The 14908-nt window shown below is 47.3% G+C and overlaps 1 protein-coding gene across 1 annotated transcript; it reads right to left on the bottom strand.

Moving 5' to 3' along the window:
• Nucleotides 1-3705: 3705 nt before the first annotated feature.
• Nucleotides 3706-13826, bottom strand: MARCO (macrophage receptor with collagenous structure). Its single transcript, XM_063161352.1, has 15 exons — nucleotides 13642-13826; nucleotides 12537-12638; nucleotides 11935-12171; nucleotides 11173-11208; nucleotides 10214-10249; nucleotides 9741-9848; nucleotides 8349-8456; nucleotides 8219-8263; nucleotides 7573-7671; nucleotides 7424-7477; nucleotides 6857-6901; nucleotides 6596-6703; nucleotides 5365-5406; nucleotides 4893-5069; nucleotides 3706-4622 (listed from the first exon to the last, which is right to left on the bottom strand). The coding sequence occupies exons 1-15, from the start codon at nucleotides 13754-13756 to the stop codon at nucleotides 4492-4494; spliced, it is 1443 nt and encodes a 480-aa protein (XP_063017422.1). The 5' UTR covers nucleotides 13757-13826; the 3' UTR covers nucleotides 3706-4491.
• Between the last annotated feature and the right edge of the window lie 1082 nt (nucleotides 13827-14908).

The raw sequence follows: 14908 nt of genomic DNA, 5'->3' as shown, positions 1-14908 counted from the left end.
GTTTTAGGAGGCAATTCTTCTTCACCCTGGAACTTCTGCAGTTAAAATTCATTTAGCTCCGACAAAGGAGAGTAAAAAAGTGTGTTTATAGTCCCTGTGAAGTAATTTTAACCTAGGACTCAAAAGACAAAGACTGTTGTTGAATAGCAATGTTTATTTAGCATTTTAACATTTAAATCTTGCTCTGTTTGGATGTCTTTCCTTTTGAACTGGAAGCATAAGTTTCACTATTTGCCTGCAAAACTTTGTTTTTCATCTCACACCGAATCCCCAGAAAATCCTCAAATATTCTTGTAAATCTCAAAGATACTGAGGAGTTAGCCCCCCTTCCTCCCCATTTAGACCTTTGAAGGCTGGTGTGACTAGAATGATTTTGGAGTTATAGTTCAGAGTCGGAATAAAAAATGAAGGGAAGCATTTTGCAATACCGTGGCTTGTACAATAACTAATTACTTATGGATTTTAGGTCACATTTGAAAAAGACAAATACTGAAATAAATGGATAATCACTTGGAGCGACCATTAACAGTTTGTTTAAGCACTTTGGGTTAAAATCAGCTCGGTGTCACAGCAGAGCAGTGCATGCATCAGTGCCTGGTTGTGCCAGTGCCTGTGAGAGCCAAACTGGATCCTCTGCAGGACCAGGAACACTTGGAGCTCTGGATGTGCCCTGCACTGGGGGCTTGATTGGGCTTTTGCTGGACCATGCTGGTGGGAAGAGTTAACCAAGCAAAACCTGACCAGTTCTGACACCCAGTGAGATAGAGAAGAAATCTTAAGGTTTTGAGGCCAGATGCTGCCCTCCACTGTGATGTTTAACAGAAAAAATGAGGAAATGTGCTGGCAGATTTGTGGTGATGTGATCTAAAACATCAGAAGACTTCAGAAGAGAGGGATGAAAATACAATTAGTGACCTGTATATGGTGGGATGATTTTAAACTTTAGATGTAGCCTGCATGTGTATTAAAATTGTTACCTGTCATATGAATGTAATGCAGAAAACTAATTCCTTTATTGCATATTTTAATATGATGTCTTAAACTCATTAATTGCCTTTTTTACCTTTGCAGCTGGAATCATCAATAATTTTGCTAAGGAGGTGTGTTATGATGCATTCAGCATAAACTTCAGGCTTTGGAAACCTGGGGAACTGGCTTTTAGCTGGTAAACATTTTGCTCTTCAGCTTCTCTCCCTTCCCGTGGGGTTTGAGATAGGAAACCTCACTTCAGTTTCTTCCCTGTGAATTTTGGAGAATCCTTCCAGCCACACACATATCCCACAATGTCTGGCTGTTCCCCATTCCTTCAGAGATGACAGAAGGCTCAGCTTTCTCCCCAAAAGGAGAAAACTCTCAGCTTGGCACCAGATAGCCTCTCTGAAATGTTCATCTTCTTGGAAAGGCAGTGTCAGATACCTTGGGAATGCTGGTTTAGGGCTCCAGAAAAGATTTTTGTCCTCAAGGGTCATTGCTAACTTACCTCATAAATATATGTGAGCCAGCAAGATGGGACAAAAGTACCCAAAAGACCCAAATTCATCCCAAACATCTTCAGATCACGAGGAGCAGTCAGGGACAGGGGTGGGAGCATCTGGAAATAACATCATTCCTAAGGGAAAGTGTTCCATTTTAATTAATTGTATCCCTTTTATCCATGACAGTGTAATTGCATTTTGCTTAACTAAGTCTTTTTAATTGGTGCTGGGCATGAATGATAAGCAAAGCTATGCCACTCCTAGCTAGCTGTCACAGGCAGCTCTTTCAGGGCAGGGCAGGATGCTTGGGGGACTTTGAAGCTGGGGTGGAACAGCTGGAGCTGGGCATTTGGGAGGGAGGGACAGGGTGTGGCCCCCCAAACCAGCCTACAAACCTCAGGGCCACCCTTTCTGTGGGCGCAAAAGGAGTTTTTGTTGCTCACCAGCCACCCCATGGTGACTTGTGGCACTCTTCCTGCCCCAGTGGGCCTTCTCCTAGACTAGAGAAGTGAACATGTGGGGCAGGAGTGCCCTCCAGACCTGCTGCACAGGGATCCCAGTGCTGAGCTTCAGGCTCCAAATGCCCCTGCTGGCGCCTGTGTCCTGCCCCACGGGGGTGAGGCTGGGGATGAGCTGTGCAGCTCCAAGGATGAGCTCCCTCCAAGGGGACACTGCTGGCAAAATCTGAGGGTTTGCCTTAAAAACTGTATTTCTAGCTGTTAAGGAGTGGGGAGCAAGACCTGTAAAGGTATCACAGCTGCCCAGCAGTTTCTGACAAACCGTCAGGTACAAGAGGCTGTGCCACAGAGACCTAAACCCACCTGCTATTATGTTGCAAAATCCTTTTCTTGGTTGACTGGTTGACCCTGCTGCAGTTGCTGAGGAGTGAAACCAGCACAGCCTGCCTCATTCCCTCAAACCAAGCGCCCCACTCTCAGGTTTTTGTCTCACTGTGTGTGCTGTCAGGTGTTCCACAGGACAAAATACATTTTAGTCCTTTCCCATGACACAGGTGGAACATCACAGGCACCCTCTGCATGCATCTCCAGGCCTTTGTGCCCTCTCACTCCTGGGATCACAGAATCATGGAATGTTTGGGCTTGGAAAAGACCTTAAAAGTCATCTAATTTCAAATCCCTGGGCAGGGACAACTTTCACTTGACCAGGATATTCAAAGCCCTGTCCAATATGGCCTTGAACACTTCCAGGGATGGGGCATCCGTGGCTGTTGTGGGCAGCCCGTGCCAGTCCGTCACCACCTTCACTATAAAGAAGTATATATAATATACAATATATAATATATAATATATAATATATAATATATAATATATAATATATTTAATATATAAAAAGTATATATATGTATTAAAATGTATTATATATTTTATATATTACATATAATATATATAAAATATATATAATTAAATATATTAAATAAATATATATATATATAAGTATATATATATAGTGAAGAATTATATATATACACTATATATAAAGTAAAGAATTTTCCCCTGACAGATTATCTACACCTAATCTCTTTTAGTTTAAGGCTTTTCCCTCTTGTCCCATCACTACATGCCCCTGACAGAACCCCTCTCCAGCTCTCCTGCAGGTACTTGGAAGGCGCTCTCAGAGCTCTCTGTTCTCCAGACTGAACAGCCCCGACTCTCTCAGCCTGTCTTGCAGGGAGAGGCGCTCCCCCCTCGGAGCATCTCCGCAGCCGCCCTGGCCGCTCCCGCCGGTCGCTGTCGCTCCAGGCGGGGTCTCGGGGCAGCGGAGCCGAGCGGGGTGCGCGGGATGTCCGCGGGGGAAGGCAGCGGGGGCGCGGGGCAGCCCCGGGCCGGAGCCGCGGGTCCCCACAGCGGCCCTTGAGCTCCCCTTAGTGCCGGCAAGGAGCATCGGAGAGCGGCGGCTCCGCGGCGGGACCGGGCAGGGCGCGGGAGGCGCCCGCGGCTCAGCCCGCAGCTCCCACGCATCCCGCCGCGATGGCTCCGGCGCCTGTCCTCGCACGGACACCTTTATTTGTCCAAACTGCATCAATCCCGTGCGATACGGGCAAGCCCAGTTCAGTATTTTCTCCCTAATATCTACAGCTGTGTGTGTGTATAATTTTATTTCTTTGTGTATAATTTTATTTCTTTATCTATTCGAGCATTTATTTATTTATTTATTTATTTATTTATCCACTTATTTATCTATTTATTTATATTTAACACCAGTTGATAGCTTATTCATGCTTTGCTGTATTTTTTTTATTTCTCATCATTTTGTTTTACTGGAACATCCAATTTCTAAAGGCACGAAAAGCTTCGCTTTATACACCAGGTAAGTAAGGGGTATTGCTGCTGGAGACAGGTTAGGAAATGCTGACAGAGAAGGCAAGAGACTTAGCCAAGGTCAAAAACAAGTGTTGTGATAAAGCAGGGTAGTGTGGCACCTAGATCCCAGGCACTTATTTTTGCACTTTAATGTGTGACCAGCGTAGTTGCTGAACAACACTTATATTTGCATGCCAGAGAGATCATCTGAGGATTTCTGAGCATCTGCTGTCTTGGGTGCATGCACTTCTCTGGTGGTTTTAAGCTCAGGTTCACAACTGTAGCATGATGAAGATGGACTATCCGGCTCAGCTGCAGTAAGTGCAGGTTTCTGCACACTGATCCTATTCTCTTACTGCCCTAAGATAATGTGGACCATCACCTCCCCTGTGGACTTAGAGGTCACACACGTGTGAGCTCCTGCAGATGAGCTGATGTCAGGTAGCTGGAAAAGCTGTGAACTGGCTCACATGCCTGAGCTCCAATTGTTTTGTGACAGCTGGGATGTTTCAGGTTACCTGTGGGTCTTGCAACTGTTATTGATTTGTGAAAAATTCAGCTTTCTTTGTCAATATTTCTATGACCTGGTAAAGAGGCACAGAAGCACAGCCTGATGAAATTGGGTTTGCATCATGAAGAGAAGCTCCATGGAGGGCAGAGGAAGAGGCAGGTCCCAGGACAGACTCGATGTCCCATCAAGAACATTCCACCCCAACATCCTCATTGTGGCTGCAGTTATTTTCACCCCAGCTGCGCTTGCTACAGTCCGTAATTGACATTTCACTCCCTGTGCAACTCACATCATCAAGCCAAATTTGTCCGGTACCTTTGGAAGATTAAACAAACAAACAGACAAAAAACTGTTGGATGGGATGGGAGAGAGAGGAATATGCATTTTTTCCTTAAGAGAGCCCTGTGGACAGTGGGTGTGTGATGGGTTGTGTGGTTGGTTTGTTGGAAATGAAGCACTTGGGCACAGTTCACGCAGCCCTTGACACGCAGCTCATCCCAGGAGGAACGAGGAGATGGTGGCCTTGCTGTGGTGCTTTCTGTGTGTGTGTGAGCCCCGTGGCAGGCCGGGGGGGTGTGGACTCACCTGCTGGGGCTGTGAAGAAGGAGACAGCCCGGCTGAACCCCAGCATGCGGCAGACGACGCCGGCCTCACGCAGGGACCAGCCGTCGTCGCAGATGGTTCCCCAGGACCCTCCGTGGAAGATCTCCACACGGCCCCTCCTGACTCCTCCCACGATTCGTATGTAATTGACAAGGCCAGCTGAGAATTCAGAGGAGAAAATAACTCCATGGGTCATGCAGGCATAAGGAAAAAGGCACTGACAGACAGAAGTGTGACCACCAAACCAGAGGGATGTCCCCACGGTGGGACCAGAGGTTTGTGGTGGCTCAAATACAAACAACTCAAGAGCCCTCCTGCTTTTAGACACACCAGGCTGCAGCTCAGAGCACAGACTCCTTGGCTTAACCAGCATGAGCAGAGGGGGTATTTTGGTCCTGATCTCAGGTAGCTCTGATACCAGAAGGCAAATGAGAAAGGAAGTAAAATCCAGTACCTTGTCCTTTTTCCCCTTTGCTCCCTTTCAGTCCTGGGGAACCTGTTTCAAATTAGAAAAGCAAACATTTGACAGTTGCTTGTGGAAAAATCTGGTTGTTTTCTAGTTCTGAATACTTATGTGAGTTAGAGATGTCCAGGCTCCTCCCCTTGTAGATAATGAACAACCTGAAGTGACCAAGGGTATTTAAAAGAAACATGGCAGGAAAAGTAGGGTAACATACAGCAAAATATTCCCAATGTGCAACGCAAGAAAAGGGCCACTTTCAAAATGCCATATATTCATTCACTTATGGGAAATGTATCTCATTCCCATTGTTACCTGTAAAATGACATCTCTGACAGACTTTGGGATCTCCAGAAGCAGGCATGGTGTCTCCCAAAGTGCTTGCAGGAAGACCTGCATCCAGGGATTTGATCTCCAGGGAGAGCAGAAAGGTGCTCTCAGCACTCCTCCACATTTCTGTGGAGCATCTTGGTCTTGAGGGTAGGGGTGTTTGAAAGAACCCATTGAGCTTTTCTCCCCAGAGCTACCTCCAGGAAGCACTCATTGCTCTCTCCTTCTGTGGACCAGGAGAGGAGATGCACCCAGAGCATGGAGCCAGCCCAGTTACACTTCCTCCATCGTCCAGATGCAAAGCTCCAGAGGAGGAATGCATGGAGGAGCCTCACACAGAACCTAGTTCATTTTATTTCTGAGGATTCTGTGTGAACAATTAAAAGAAAAAAGCATCTGGAGCACTGTTTGCTTCTCATGGGCTGTGGTAACAACCATTTGTTTTTTTCTATTTCTTACTACAGGTCTTATGTTTTTTTGAAACATTCTGTGATTGGAAGGGAGGGGGTTGAGGATGGAGAGCAGCTGTAGTGTTGGCCCTTTTGAACAACTTTTGTGTCCTACAGTTAGCAAGGTGTAGTTAAATAGCCTCACTGTTAGGTGTTTCCAACAGCTTCACTACTGCATGTTCCTGAGTGTTTACATGGGATTTATCCCAGGCACAGGGTGTCTCTGATGTCTCTGGACAAAGCAAAGAGGAACATGGGCTGTTCCAGTTTTCTGTGAAATCAGGGATTTGAGAAAACCTAATGCCTCTGTGTTCTTGCATGTCTTTTGACACAGCTCCCAGGGTGTACAGCTGACATCCTGCACATTCCTTTGCCAGGAAGGCTGATCTGCAGTCCCAAACCCAAATGTGCCACCAGCTCCACAGACCCTGTGGAAAGAGCCTTACCAGTAAATCCAGTCTCTCCCTTGGCTCCTTTTAGTCCTGGTTCTCCTTTCTGACCCTTAGAGCCATAATCCCCCTTGGATCCTTTTTGACCAGCTGGGCCTGGGGTGCCTGGGTGGGAAGCAAAAAGTCATTGCCTTTGTCCCTTCCCAGGGAAAGGACGTGGCAAACCTTTCACATTGATGCAGAACAGTGGAAAGTGGCACCTAAAGTGCTTTGCATCATCATCTCTGTATCAGAATAAATCATGCTGTAAGAGTTTACCTGCTGGGCCCTGGTCTCCCTTTGCTCCCTTCTGCCCTGGAGGTCCTAAGATCATAAAAACAAACAAACAAACAAACAAACAAACAAACAAACATATAATAATGAGACTGATGTTTATACATTTACGAAAGCTTATGCAAATTAGTATTTACAATTGATTTTAACTCATCTAGTTTTGGTGTCTACACTATAAGCATCTATTTCTGAATCAGGTATCTATCTCACATCGTGATCGGTGCAGTCCATGTCAAACAAGAAAATACAGGCAGTGGAGAAACATCTTCTCCTGAAGTTCATCTTAAACTGCTTCTTTGTTTGCGCATTTTCAATTTATACCAAAATTCAGGCCCCATCACCCCTCACACACATTACAGATGGCAGAACCAAGCCTCTGGTGAGCAGTCAGCCCCAGCAGCCTGGCAGAGCCCCAGGAGTGCCATGGCATCCTAGGATGCACTGGGGGTCCAAGAAGAAAACTCAAGAGGTCTGCTCTTGGTGGTGTAGCTCCCTTTGTGGTGTCTGCCTGATGTGTGTTGTGGACCCAAAACCTGTTTTATTCTCCTTTACCTGCTATTCCTGGTTCTCCCTGTGCACCTTTGAGTCCAGCAATGCCTTGTGCTCCTAAAATCAAAAAGAAATCAGTAAAGATGAATCCATCACACAAAGTGAGGCCAGAGTAGGAGGGCAATGAGTTGTAGCTTTGAGCGGGGCTGTACCTGGGCTGCCTTTGGGGCCCTGGTCCCCCTTTTCCCCTTTCTGACCAGGTCTGCCTTCAGGGCCAGGACTTCCAGGAGGTCCAAGCTGTCCAGCTGCACCTTGAGGTTGAGTGAAAGCAGCACAAATGAAATGTCACACAACACATGGAGGAGATCAAAAGACAGACAGCTCAATCACCAGCCCTTGCACACTGAGCTGAGCCTTGTGAAGGCAAAACAAACACTGGCTGTCTCCAAATTGCAATCCTGGCAGTGCTAATCTTAGCGATGCAGCCAGGGGTGATCTGGAGTGAAGGGCTGCATGGAACCAGGTCCTGGCTGACTGCCAGCCTTGAAATGCACAAGTTCTTCCCAAAAGAGCAGCCTATTTCTGCCCCTGTGTGTGCACAGGTGCCAGGAAGGAGGCCACGGCCCTTCTTTCCCTCTCAGTCTCCTGCACAGGGAGTGGGGCCCACAAGAGACAGCCAAGGCTGCTGGATGAGTTTGGATGACATTGAAATGTTGGCACGGTTTCTTCATCTAATCACCATCTTCTCTTACCCATGCTGGGATCTAGACCAGCTGCAGCTTTCCTTGTCGTGAAACACCACATTAAAGAGATCAGAATGATGCCTCCACAAGAAATGGCACCCTCTGCACAGCTTACCTGCCTCTCCTTTCTGCCCAGGCAGTCCAGGCTTCCCGGGGCTCCCTGCAAGGACACCCTGGCGTCAGTGCAGAGCAGCCCCTCGGTGGGGCAGCCCTGCACCCTGTCCCACTGTGCCCTCTGCACTTACCCTGGGCACCTGGCGCTCCTGGCAATCCCTGCTCACCCTTAGGACCCATGATTCCTGGGAATCCGGGGTCTCCCTTCTCGCCCTTGTCACCTTTCTGTCCTTGGGGACCTAGCAAACAGCACAGCACATACATGTAATTTAAAACAAAAACCAACAGATTTGTTGTCTCTGCAGCGTATGGAGCACCTCTGTCTGGCTACATCAGCAGCAAGGTTTGGCCTCACGCCTGTATTTGCCATTCAGTGACACCATTTTGTCACCATGAAGCTGGAGGAGGACAGAGCTGGCCTGTCTGATCCACCTCTGGCTCTGCCAGCCTCCCTGGCCAGATGTTTTTCTGGCCTGCTGTTAAAGGATTGCCATGACAACTCCCCAGTCTATTCCCCAAACTATCCCTCCTGCTGGAATGATTTCTCCTCCAGTTAAATATCCCTTACTGCATCTGAATGCTCCCCTTCTTCCAGACACAGCGGAGATACAGAGCAGCACATTCCACTCCTTCCAGAGAGTTCTGTCATCTCCCCTTAACCTTGCCTTCTCTGAACAGGTGATCAGCATGCTCCAAAACAGCTGAGTTACTTGAAAGTGCCTCATTTGAAGACTTCTCCTCCATCTTTCTGCTCTAGAATTATCCCAAAGTCTTTGCCTTTTGGTATTCCTCCTACCATCACTCTTCTGTCCTGGAGCATCCTGTGCTAATGAGAGCATTGGGGGATTCAGGAGCTGATGGAAGATCTGAGGGAGCTCTTATCAACCTGTCCAGCTGTCCTGCCTGCTCTGCACCACACACATCACCTGCTTTCTTTCCCTCTCCTGCTTTCAGCCCATGTGAGACCCCTGAGGAACAGCTATCCATAATTCATGCTACATGGGACAAACACGTGGCATAGCTCTTCTCCTTCAGGTGTACAAAGCCAGGCTTATGTAAGATGCTCATAAAGCTCTCAGAAAGGTGTTCCACTAAAATGAGGATTAACATCCACATGCTTGTGCATATAAATTATATTGTATTACTTTATACCATAGAAATCCTACTGCAAACATCACTGCTTTAATCTAGGGTAGGCTGATAATTGAATATCTGTGGCTTTCATTAGACAAAGGTCACTCTGTAAAGAGACTTCTGTGGTGCAGAATCAACATTTTGCATGGCCTCTTCCCCCAGCCCTCCTCTGGGGGATTTGCTGAAGCATGACATGAAATTAAACCCCTTCAGATCAGGTCAAGTGTCCTGTTCATCCAGCTCCCTCACTGACTAGCAAACCTCAGGACTGCTTGGATTTTTATGAATACTGACCAATGAAAACTTCCCCTGGTGTTTTATGTAGAATGAGTTTAATAAGAAATATGTGTGAGAACATTAAAAATATTAAGATAGTGCAGAAGTCTTACCTGCAAGCCCCATCTCTCCTTTTTCTCCTTTCACTCCTGGACCACCACTTGGGCCAGCAGGGCCCGGAGCTCCCTTGCTGCCCTTCTCCCCCTGGGCTCCATCTGTGCCTGCAGGGACAACACCATTTACTGATGCTTCCTGGGTGCCACTGTAGTCAGTGCCAGCAGCAGGACACCCACCACAGCTGTGACCTGAGCCAAACTCCACTCTCTGTGCACTTGAGAGTGGTGCTGGTGACAGTGGGAAATTGCCCCACAGTGACTGTTGCACACTGACTTTTAAAATAAGATTTTTTTTCCCAGCTAAGTTTTGCTTTTGCTCACATTAGCTTTACATAGGCTTATTTCCTTCAGCTCCAATGACATTCTTACTCACTTACACCTTGGCTGAGGACAAGATTGCTCATAAAATCATCCATAAAGCCACTTTATGCTCATCCACAGAAGTAATTCAGGTGTCAAAAAAGCCTTACCTCGGTCTCCCTTTGTCCCTGGTGGTCCCCGTAACCCTGGGATGTAAAATACATACATCAGCTGACACACATCATCTATTCACAGTAATGGCCAAGAAGAAGAGACAATTTTTTAAATCATCCTTTGCTCACATGATTTCAGTCACCAGTGAGGCCAATCTTCAGCAGGCAGGGGCCAGAACAACCACTTGAGTAAAGTCCTTGGAGCTGAGCTGAGTGCTCAGCTGGGCAGGGGCCAGCTTGTCCTCCTGCCAAGGCAGCTCATGGGGACCATTGGGGAGATCTTTCATGAAAATGCACTGAACAATTGGGCTCTGATGTGTAATAACATTGCTTGGCAGGAGGTGCTCTTTCAACGTCCTAAGTGTAGCCAGGAACATATGAAAACACAATTTTAAATTTTTTTTTTTCCGTTCAGAAAATCTCATCAGTGTAGCCAAGAAGTAGGGATGGATGAGTTACAGACCCGACCTAACAAGGATCTTAGATCATCATCACAGGATCATGGAAACTGCTGCCTGGCCCAACCTCTGCTCCAAGCAGAGCCAGCATTAGATCAGGACCTGCTGCATCCTCACAGTCTGGAGATGTTTACCTCCTGTGGTGGTTCTACCCAAACCCCCAGGCACCCAGGGCAGCAGGTGTGCAGGGCTGGGGAGGGCAGAGCTCGCACCCAGCTCGTTCCTGAGCCTGTGCCAATGCTTTCCTAGGGACAGGGTGGGCATGGACCTCTGTGGGAGCCCTTGGGCTGGCCCAGGCTCCTGGAGGAGCAGTGGAAAGCCTCCACACAGGCTTTACACCTGCTCTTTACAGCAGGTCTCCTCATGAGATTGGGTGTCTGCACGCTGGGTAGGGCCCGGGTCTGGAGGCTGAAATCCCAAATCCTCACTTAAGGTCTCTTAGATGAAATAAAGAAGAAGAGGGAAAGAGGAGAAGTTGTGGCTCAGTTACCAACATACCTGGAACTCCAGGATCTCCTTTGCGTCCAGGAGGACCTGAAATAAATATTGAATGGGTATTTTTCAGTAGTCAGTGAGGAGCACAGCAGAATGGGATTGAGGTGTGGGCTGGAGACACGACCCTTCTGGAGGGCACCTAGAGCCCAAACCTACAAGTCACAGGAGGGAAGAGGAGCCCAGAGCTGTGTGTGCAGCTGCAAGGGGACCTGGGGGTTTGCACAGAGGTGCTCCCTTGTGACCGTGTTCACAGGGGGTTTAGGATGAGGGAAGAGACGAGGATCTGACTCCATGTTTCAGAAGGCTTGATTTATTATTTTATGATATATATTATATTAAAACTATACTAAAAGAATAGAAGAAAGGATTTCATCAGAAGGCTAGCTAAGAATAGAACAAGAAAGAATGATAACAAAGGCTTGTGGCTCGGACTCTCTGTCCAAGCCAGCTGACTGTGATTGGCCATTAATTAGAAACAACCACATGAGAACAATCACAGATCCACCTGTTGCATTCCACAGCAGCAGATAACTATTGTTTACATTTTGTTCCTGAGGCCTCTCAGCTTCTCAAGAAGAAAAATCCTAAAAAAAAGATTTTTCATAAAAGATGTCTGTGACACTCCCTGGTCTGGAGTAGATTCCCATCCTGGGCATGGGGGCATCACTAACTGGCAGGGAGATTGAATCTTGCCCTAGTTATTGCATCATCTAAACTGGGTTTTCAGCCCCACTAATGCTGCAGAGCCAGCATGGAGAGCCATACCTGCAACCAGGGTGATGTTGCTCATCCTCATCATCAGGTTTGCATTGTTGCTTTTAATTATGGTGATTTCCTCTTCTAAGCTTCTCCTCCAGCTTTCTTCTTGTCCCATGAGAAAGTTCTTCCAAGTGGGGCTTCTCGACAAGGCCAGATGGCTGGCAGAGGAACGCTGCAGAATCTCTTCTGTATAGGAGGCATTTTGCTCCTGAAGTTCCAATATCTCTCTCTGCATCTTAAACACTGAGGAAACAAAAAGCGATACTCTCTGCCCGCTCCGGCTGGGAAATGGGTGTTTGGCAGAGCAGCTCCCCAGCACCTGGGGGGGACAGGGGGATAAAGACCATCCCTGTTTGACCCGGGGAGGTGGTTTTTGTGTGCCAGCCCCTGCTGCAGCCAGGAGTGCAGCTGGGAGTGCTTTTGCAAATGCAAAGCACACACACGGGCTGGGGAATCGCTCCTGCAGCCGCTGCCTTGCTCGCCGGTGTTGGAGGAGCCTCTCGCTCCCTCAGAGGTTTCAGACCTGTGTGCTCATTCCCCCGTGCCCCCAGGATCACCCAGCAGAGCTCTCCTGTGATGCCCAGCCCATGGGGAGGCTGTGGCCTTACCTTTGTACATGAGCAGCCCCTGGCCGGCCGTCAGCAGCAGCAGGTAGAGGCTCAGCGCTGTCCGAGTGCAGCACGTGGATGCCTTTTTCTGGCTCCGAGGCTCTAAAAACCAAGAGAGGAAGGGTAGACACTCTCCCACATTTCTGCCCTACAGGCTCTGCGTGCTTGCAGCCTCTCCAGGCTTTCCAGAGGTGTGGAGCTGCAAGGTCCCTCTGTGTGAGCAAGGCATGCTGCCTTCCTCTGCCCCAGGCTTTGCACTGCAATCTGCTTGGCCATACTTTCCTTTGCTAATTTAACCAGCTCAGCTCCATCAAGACTTAATCCAATGTGAGTGTGGTGATTTCTCCCTTTCTGCACCAATAAACTCCCCGTTTCCATGATTTTTACTTGTCCCAGGCTGGCTTTCAGAGGGCTGCTCAAAGCAATCCCTTCTCCATCCTGAGCACTGCATACGTGTGATTCCAACAGTGATGCATGTATGCATCAAAACAAATGAAAAATCCATAGTAAGCTGATCTGCAGAACAAATTGAAACAAGTCATAAGATGTAAAATCAATCATTACCAGCAAGTGCAAAGGAAATAAATGGCTTTGTTGAATTTTGGCCTTCAGGGAGGAAAAAAAGTATTTCAGAAGCATTGGTAACTACGTCAGACATCCAGTAAGTTACCCTCAATTGAGGTCTTTATTTTTTTTCAAAGTAATGTAATCAGGAGTTTAAAGTCTTAGTATTAAAAGAGTACAATATTTTAATTGGTTTTACTATAGAATGGCTTAGTCAGCAATGAAGCTTTTATATTCAGCTGAAAATTCATAAACTTACATTTTTTTATTGAGTCTGGTGATTTTAGTATCTTAACTATTACACATGAAAGTCTTACTCAAGAAAATTAGACATTTTCTAAGACAGGAAAATAACAGATTTTTTTCTGATGCTCAGCATCTGTTTTTTGCTATAAAAGGATAGCTTGACATACTTCTACTTTTAAATGCCAGTTAATTTACTAGCAAAATTGCTGCGAAAAGCATTTAGTATTTCATTTTTATATGTTGTTTTAGACCAGATAAAATCCATATAAATCCATTGAACAAAAAGAAATCTTACCACTTATCTGAAAGGTTGTGATAGCAGGTGAGGCAAACCCAATCTTTTCTGAAATACTGAAAGAGTTCATATCACTCGAATTTCTGTCTTCCCCGTGTTTGTCTGTAATTTTCATCACAAATTTCTTGTGGCTATCATAAAGCCATGGACAATAAAGAACTGGAGGCACTTCCCCTCTTCCTCCTGATTTGATATGCTTTCTGATATGCATTTCCTATCTGCTCAGCTTTTATAGACTGCTGAGAACTCTGATGTGGTAATTTGAACAGTTCCTCAAAAAATCCCACAGCTGAGATGCTGAGATGCTCTTGTGTGCTCAATTGGAGTCCAGCATCTCTGCATTGTGGCAGAGTTAGGCATGAGATGGACATTTTGTTTCTAACACAAGCAATCCTCCTCAGGTAGCCAAGAAGATTCCATGTTCAATGTTGGCTTGGCCATCTCTCTCCTGGGAGGGGAGGCTGAGGACTTTGTCACAGTGAAACTCTCAGTAATGTGCACCACGGTGACCCCTCAGTGGCTGTGTGTGACTCGAGTGCAAGGAGGGAAAGGATCAGGAGGATCCTAAAAACAAGTGAATGATGGTGGGATGGGGGATGCTGAAACCCAAATGGGTTTGGGATGATATGGAGAAGAGGCACTTGCACCCTCCTTGAAAAGGTCTCTCCAGCTCCTGCTTCCTCCCTGATGAGTTTTTCACACCCACAGACACAATTCCTACTTCTTCACCATTTCATTGCTCTCATCCTGACAAACTCCCCCTGGCATTTGGCATTCTGACATCTCCATTTGTGCTGGGTTTGACTTCTGCAAAGCAAAGCGACTCACCCGGGCCTGCAGGCAGGAGCTGTTGGTAGGAGCTGGGCAGAGCCCTCCTCATCCACGCTGCCAGCACCACGTCCTGCCCTCTGCGAGGAGCAAGGCAGTCACTGTCACACCTCCTGGTCCTGGGCTGCAGGTCTGGGTCCATCCCCGGGGCCGTGTCCACACCTGGGGCCGTGTCCATCCCCAGGGCTGTGTCCATCCCTGATGCTGTGTCCACCCCTGGCTCCTCACTGCTCTGCTTGGCCATGGAGTGAAGTGTGGCAGAGCTTCAGGTAGGGCTGAGCTGGAGATCCTCACCCGGACAGTGCAGAGTGAAGCCCTCTGTTGTGCACCTGATGCACAAATCTCTGAAAGACTTAGACCACGAATACGTGGGGATTTTTGAATCTGCTTCTGTGTTCTCCTTTCAAATGTGGTTGTGCAGCTGTGACCTGGTTTGTAC

Source organism: Melospiza melodia, chromosome 8, assembly GCF_035770615.1.
Source record: "Melospiza melodia melodia isolate bMelMel2 chromosome 8, bMelMel2.pri, whole genome shotgun sequence".
Taxonomy (NCBI): domain Eukaryota; kingdom Metazoa; phylum Chordata; class Aves; order Passeriformes; family Passerellidae; genus Melospiza; species Melospiza melodia.
This window is presented reverse-complemented; position numbering and strand designations above follow the sequence as displayed.